Below are 7,347 nucleotides of genomic sequence, written 5' to 3'. Positions count from 1 at the left end.
AAGGGAAGTGCATATGCTGGATGCAAATGAAAAATTCAGGAGTTAAAGTGTGGATTTAGTAGGCGATCAGTTGTCTTGTTATTTTCTGAAGAGTCACCACCTGTTAGGGGGAAACGGTTTAATGTGGAAAATATATATATATATATATATATATATATATATATATATATATATATATATATATATATATATATAATCTTATATAACATTAGACAGTTTCTTAACGTCATCCATAATTTAGTTATCACCAAAATTAATTTTGGTAAAAGACACTGACGTATCAAGAAAGAAAGACCTAAATGTCCTTATGCAAAATCACGTACTTTCCTCTATCTAACTTCCGAGGCAATTCCAAACGCCTCAGCAATACGAAATACACATTAAACCGTGAAATTAAACATCAGACCTCACTGCATACGAAATCATCCCGACTTAGACGCTGAAGGAGTGACAAGAAACAGCTCTAAGGACAACACGTTCGTAAAAACGACCGTTCTTTTCTTACAGAGAAGAGATAGATATAAATCTGGTGATATAAAGCAGATCACGGCCGACCACGCAGGTTTACAATGTTGCGAGGAGCAATGACGCTGCAGCCCTGAAGAATGAAGGCTGGGTCTACTCAGTATGCAGAAGGTATTGCAACCAAATAGGATTCACCAGGGACAGGGAAACAATATGGGATTTTTTATATACGTATCAAAAGCACCTTTCACTCAGCTCCATACCTATCCTCTCTCTCTCTCTCTCTCTCTCTCTCTCTCTCTCTCTCTCTCTCTCTCTCTCTCTATTAGAAACTGTAAAGTAGAGATAACATTTAGGAAGTAGGTGAGGATTTTTTCAGTGTTTTACTTTTAGGGCTTACAACACAATCAACTTGTATTTTAAATGGATAAACTAAGCCAGCATCATACTGGGAATTATGCCTTAGAAATAATCTACTTGTACTATATGTTCTACTGCAAGATAAAACATTTAGGGAACGGAATGGGAGAAAAGAAAGAGCTTCTTTAAAGAATGATGCCAAGATTAATAAATAGACGAAAAAATTAATTTAGGCATATTCAGTAATATCAGATATAACAAAAGTTCGAACGTCTCAAAAGACGCGTAATATGTATATATATATATATATATATATATATATATATATATATATATATATATATATATATATATATATATATATATATATATATATATATAGTGTATGAAACATAATATACTGTATTTACATAATGGCTTATACGCCATACTATGAGCATGACACGACCAAAGCAAAGACCTTAAAGTACTGATTATTTTTTTCCCACTACAAAAGCTTGTAGCTTTAAAGGACAGTAAAACAGTCGTTCCCACATTCATGGTTTGATTGCTGAACTAATGAAAATCCCCGGCTTAGGAAGATTTACACCAATTCAGCCGCTTCCTGCTCCGACACACACACACACACGCAAACCTTATCAGTAGAACGCTGTACGCATTTAAATACACTGAACCTTTCTCTTACACCCTGGACGCCCTCTCTTACTTCCTGGACAGCAGTTGTGGGCAAGAAGTGCCCAGTGCCCATGGGCAAGCAATATCTCAGTACCCGACGCCCCTAGAGAAGAGCAGTCACGTATTCCAGGATGACGTTCTTCCTCGGTGCGCCGTCTGATTCGCATTCCGAAGAAACCCGACACAAGAGCTATCCTTTATATTCTGAGCCAGTCATGCCACGTAACGAGGCCCCAAGCAGATACCACTCCAGACGGATATCCCAATTTATGATGCAAGATAACAGAGTGCTTCGGCTCTGGCCGTAGAGGCCATGGTGTACATCAATAAACTCACCTTTACGCCCGCACGCAAATATACGTTCTTTTTTTTAATTAGTTTTGTTTCTGTTTTGTATAGCATGAAAAGAAAAATATCGAGGGTAAAGATGACGTACCGCAAAGAGAGAGCCACCAGGATTAACATGCATCAAGATTAATATCGGCTGCAGTAAAGAGATATTACAGGACAAAGGACTTACGTAACAGATAATGGCATGACAAAGGATAAGAGGAGGATTAAGCTATTTCCTGTCTTCCATAAGCATCGAGAAACTAAGCATGAAATCTGGCACACAATAGGATGACATATTCAAGATCGCCGAACAGAGATTAAAAACGATGACATCGTTATGTAACCTAATGTCAATAAATTTACATAGCTCTGATAAAAAGAACACAGAAAAATGGTAACCTTTGTAAAGCGTCGCTTAATATTCAATTTGATCCCCATGCGATTACTCGCATCTCTAAAATCATTCAAAGAGAATTCCCAGATTTGATAAGGCTTCGGAAGAAGCAACAGGTTTGTCTGTTACTGAAGCTCTTATGAGAAAAACTGTAAATATACGAAAATAAGAAAAGCGTAAAGCCATTCGATAATGTCTTTAAAGTTATCAAACATTAACATGTTTAAAATGTACATATATTTCGATCCCGATGTGACTTCTCATCTCTCCTGTCTAGAAAAAAAAGGGACGAAAAAAAGAGGGGAATAAAAAAATGTTGTCATTTAAACAAAAATTTCTTGTGTGTCTGAAAACGCCGACTTTTTATCCTAAAGAATGTTCGTGTCCGTGAGTCCAGCGTCACTGGTATCTGTACGTGAAGCTATGTGTCTCTTTGGAGATATACAGTATATATCCTTGTCTCTAGTGTAGAAAAACATGCCGAACAAACACAAACAAAGACAGACACACACACACATACCTCTCTATCTATCTATCTATCTATATATATATATATATATATATATATATATATATATATATATACATACATACATATACATATATATATATATATATATATATATATATATATATATATATATATATATATATATATATATATATATATATACATTTTTCAAGTGTCCTAAAGATTGTTCCCATCCTATATCGACAAGGAATTTAATGTCATTTACAAACAGGTGTTTATCACTGAATAATTACGACTACATGACTGAAGGTGTTTTCAAAGATGCTCACATTTTTTTGGACTGCAGTAAGTAAATCAAAGAAAAGTTGGGGAAAGACAATAGTATTGTCGGGTATCTATCCAAACTGTCAGTTCGGCTGTCACCAATCGTTAGCGGAAAACCGAACTAAAGATCACGTATCCCCTGTCTTGCAGAGAATGATTAAACATTGTGGCTCATACAAGTCTTCTTCTTCTTCTTCTTCTTTTTAACGTGCTTTTTTCCCATTTTTGTATGGGGTAAGCACGATGCCTTCTTTTATCCTATACAAAAATCGAAAATCACCCATAGTTAAGATTTTACTCGTGTCCGAGTTCATCTTATTTTAAATCATGTAAGTCTTACCGAAATGAGATGCGTCATAAACTGGCTTCGGAAAGTGTCAAAACTTGGCTTCGGAAGTGTGTGTTACTTCAAAGGTCAGATGATTACGGTTACTTTAATAAAACAAAATGTCATGAATCTGTCAAGTGTCATGTTAGCAGAACTGGGTAGATAGAGATAGAAGCTTGGTGCCTATTTTGAGGACAGTTAAAATTCCTAAACTTGGGCCATTACCACAACCCAATTAACCTCATGCCTGATAACTGCCTGTATTCTGGATTTCCATCCTCGTATATAAACACAGCTTCTGCGTAGTTTCCAAACTGTTACTGTCTGAAGGAGGATGGAGATATTTTTTGCAGCATGTTCTATTACTTCACTTTGTTTTACTCATATGGGATGTTTTTGTACCGGAGGAGGGAGTAGCCTACTTTGGTACTCGGGTGCCCCCAGTTAAAAATGAATTTTTTCTTTAATGAAGAATATATAAAAAGACAGCAAATTAAAAAAATTTACGTTATTCATTCTTTGGGAGAACTTGCTCTCACCAAATTTGAGTTTCATTACTAACTTATAAGATAATTTCTCGGCCTCCTTCGATATTAAAGATTATTTAGGAAAGGTTTAGCTACAGAGAGATGAACATCCTGCTTGCTAGAAAATTGGTTACCACGACCGCCTGATTATCAGCCTATGTGAACATGTCTGTTTCTCTAGAATCTACTTTTTTTTTAGCATCAAACATGTTTTACTTACGTACAGAGAAATGCATATGACCAAGTACAAAAAAAGCAGGGTGGTATTAAACCTTAGACATCCTCTTCGATAAAGTTAATAAAACAGAGAGAGAGAGAGAGAGAGAGAGAGAGAGAGAGAGAGAGAGAGAGAGAGAGAGAGAGAGAGAGAGAGACTTTATCATGGAAATCCTTCAACGACTTCTCTCACTGACGCGTTAATACTATTATCTGAATTGATCTTGGCGTACGTAAGGTCATAAAACCTTCCGAGAGTTCGTGGCTTATGAAGAAAATGACATGTAATCATTACACAAAGGGTGAATCACAAATCTGTCCAAATGCCCATCACACTTCATCAAGATTTTCCCGTTTCAATATGTTTTGTTAAAAGCAAGAGCCGTACATAAATATGCAGATCCCTTAGAATTCCCACCTGTATCATGCACTTGAAACGTCCATAAAATTCTTGGAAAATCTACAGAATTTATAAAAAAAAAAAAAAAAAAAAAGTAAAAATTGGCAGCTTATCAACGGTGGCCAAAATATCATTGACACCCAAAATGTGCATATGATTTCGAAAATTGCATTCACGCGATTAAATTTGTACTCTGTTTACCGTAGTGTTTGTTTTATGTTCAAGTGTGCGTTATATCAGTACATATATTTTCAGTCAATTACATCACTGTTCTTAGGAAGTTACTCGAAAGCAAAGACAGATGAGTGTTTACTCATTGTATACATTATCTTCTTTGAAAATATATTAAACAGAAATGCAATGAATAAATAATAATAATAATAATAATAATAATAATAATAATAATAATAAAAATAATAATAATAATAATAATAGTAATAACCCGAGTATATATAATAATAAACAGACTGACCAGATAAAAGAAAATTTCCAATTCTACACTGACACTACACTATAAGCAACTGAAAGTGCCTTACTTACAATTGTATTCCAATTCGCCCATCTGTACAGTGACAGCCTGCAAAGCTCAACAAACAGAGGCTTGTAAATGATATTTTAAAACTACACAATTAACTTTTTATGTGAAAGGTAAGTTAAATTCTTTCCACGAATTTGACGCGTATAAATATCTAAACTGATTCTACTGTAATACGCGTTGTGGCTGAACCTGTTGCAATGTGGAACCTATTGTGAATTTAATGAGATTCATAGCCAACTTCAGATCTGGTATTTTAACTCTTCCTTCCTAACAATGGCTAACTGGTAACGAAGCTGAACTGCTTCATAGAGCATCTGAGGCTGAGCAGCCCATCTACCTGCATCCTGAGTCGCTTTTCAGAAAATTGTATCTTTATCTTTCAAAAAGTATCTTGAATTTAGACACTTGCTTTCTGCTTGTAGGAAACAATGAGTAACTTGTGATTCCCTTTAGATCGTGCTATTTACATCCAAGACAACCTTAATATAGTCAGTGGGCCACGAAGCTGAACGGTTGATTAACCATTTTACACCAAATTCCCGTTCCATGATTAAAATACATCCTACATAACGTAGATGGGTTTCTCTTGTTTTCTAAGAAGTCTGTAGTTATTTCTCACAAACTCAGCACATTTGCTTTTGTATTTCATGTAATAATTAAAAGACAATCCAGTGCCTTCTGAGGTGCATTAAAAGTTGACTGAAGTCCTGATTCGTTTACCTTGAATACAGACATTTCCTGAAGTCTGCTACGTCTACAGGATCTTCTACATTTAACTGTTTACAATGACGGGTTACTTGAAAATGGATTACTGCCCAGATTTTTTCAAACATGATAATGCGGTCTTTGGGATGGGGTAATCATAAGCTCACATATGTAAACTTTGTAACTTTGGTATTCGATGATCTATACAGTACTTAATCTCATTCAGATTTTCAGGTAACTAGCATCAGACGATGCTGATAGTTTTTTAGTGAACCCTAATCTAGTGCTCATAACCGTAGTCGAAGCAACACCATATAAATATAAACATATCGATTTGGTTGACTTACTGTATATCTATTTTGTTTGGTGCTTCAGTGTTGTGTCCTGGGACCTTTGTTGTTTTCAGTCTTCATTAGTAACACGACTGTTGGTCCAGAAATCAGACAGCACTATGCAGATCATACACTGTAACTGCAGACATCTGCTTCCACTAACTGCGAACTGAATTTGCTTTTAACTTTAACAGACGTCTGGAAGCGACCTGGCGTGATAAGTCTTCACAGAAATCTGCAACAGATTTGGTCTATTACAACGTCAAACTCCGAAAGAGCCGACATTTCCCTTACTTTCATTACACGATTCACTTTTCCTAAATAACTAATGATTCTGAACACCTGACGGAACTTCGTGTAACCTTCAACTATAACATTTCTTTTGCAAACCTCTTAAGAAACAAATCATCCATATGATGTTTGCATTGCTTCATATCTCTACTGATATAGTGGTATTTATGTGCATGTTCCATAACTTTTGCACTCTCATTGCTGGAATACGTTCACTTGTCAAGAAATCATTACCCTCTGGACATTTATCTTTCACACAAAAATGCTCGAAATGGTGTTTGTTTCGTTCCGATAATGGCAATTCAATATCATTTACGTCGTCGTTGGACGATTCCCTGTTTGACCATCTTCCAGTAATCATATTTACAAAATGGAGCTTCCGGTATCCCTTTTAGCAAATACGTTAAGTAATTTTTGTGTATACTCACTTTGCAGATCCTCAGTACTCATTGGAGATGTCACAATACCGCACTGTTTAATGCCAAGCGGATTTCATTTGTATTTTGCCGAGAAGCTGTTTAACGGATTTCCTGACGCCTGAAGGCGCTAGTAATGATAACGCTCTTTAGTTCAAAGAGAAGCCGTCTGAAGATGTAAACACTCATCCGCTGGTTTATTCATCTCTCTCATTTGTATTTGTTCGGATTTTGACCTTCTCAACTGAAGGCGCATTCACATACTTTGCGAGTTTATGGTTTTTAAGCTTATTCCACAGGAATGCTTGCATGTCCTTCGCAATAAAATGACTGATAAAGAAAGATAATGATGGTGAAAAATCCTTCGCTCTCAGCATACCACTCGCGTGACCTTGGAAAGGTGGGCAAGTTCAAGATCAGTAGGAATGTGCAGAAACCGGTTAATGGCACGCCAAAAAAAAAAAAAAAAAAAAGAAAAGTTGCCTTGACCACGTATGCACATTTCTACAGGACGTTCAGGGAAACAATTCTTTCGTACTATAACAGCAGTCCTCTTATGTAACGTGACTTG

The 7,347-nt window shown here is 35.9% G+C and overlaps 1 protein-coding gene across 1 annotated transcript in view; it reads right to left on the bottom strand.

Moving 5' to 3' along the window:
• Positions 1-6,942, bottom strand: part of LOC136843246 (uncharacterized) — a 58,142-nt gene extending 51,200 nt beyond the window's left edge. The window contains exon 1 of the mRNA XM_067111360.1: positions 6,789-6,942. Coding sequence (XP_066967461.1) covers positions 6,789-6,810 — 22 coding nt within the window. The 5' untranslated portion in view covers positions 6,811-6,942. The remainder of the gene's footprint in view (positions 1-6,788) is intronic.
• Between the last annotated feature and the right edge of the window lie 405 nt (positions 6,943-7,347).

This window comes from Macrobrachium rosenbergii, chromosome 11 (genome assembly GCF_040412425.1).
Source record: "Macrobrachium rosenbergii isolate ZJJX-2024 chromosome 11, ASM4041242v1, whole genome shotgun sequence".
In the NCBI taxonomy this organism is placed as follows: domain Eukaryota; kingdom Metazoa; phylum Arthropoda; class Malacostraca; order Decapoda; family Palaemonidae; genus Macrobrachium; species Macrobrachium rosenbergii.
The sequence above is the reverse complement of the archived record's forward strand: the minus strand, read 5'-3'. Positions and strand labels throughout refer to the sequence as shown.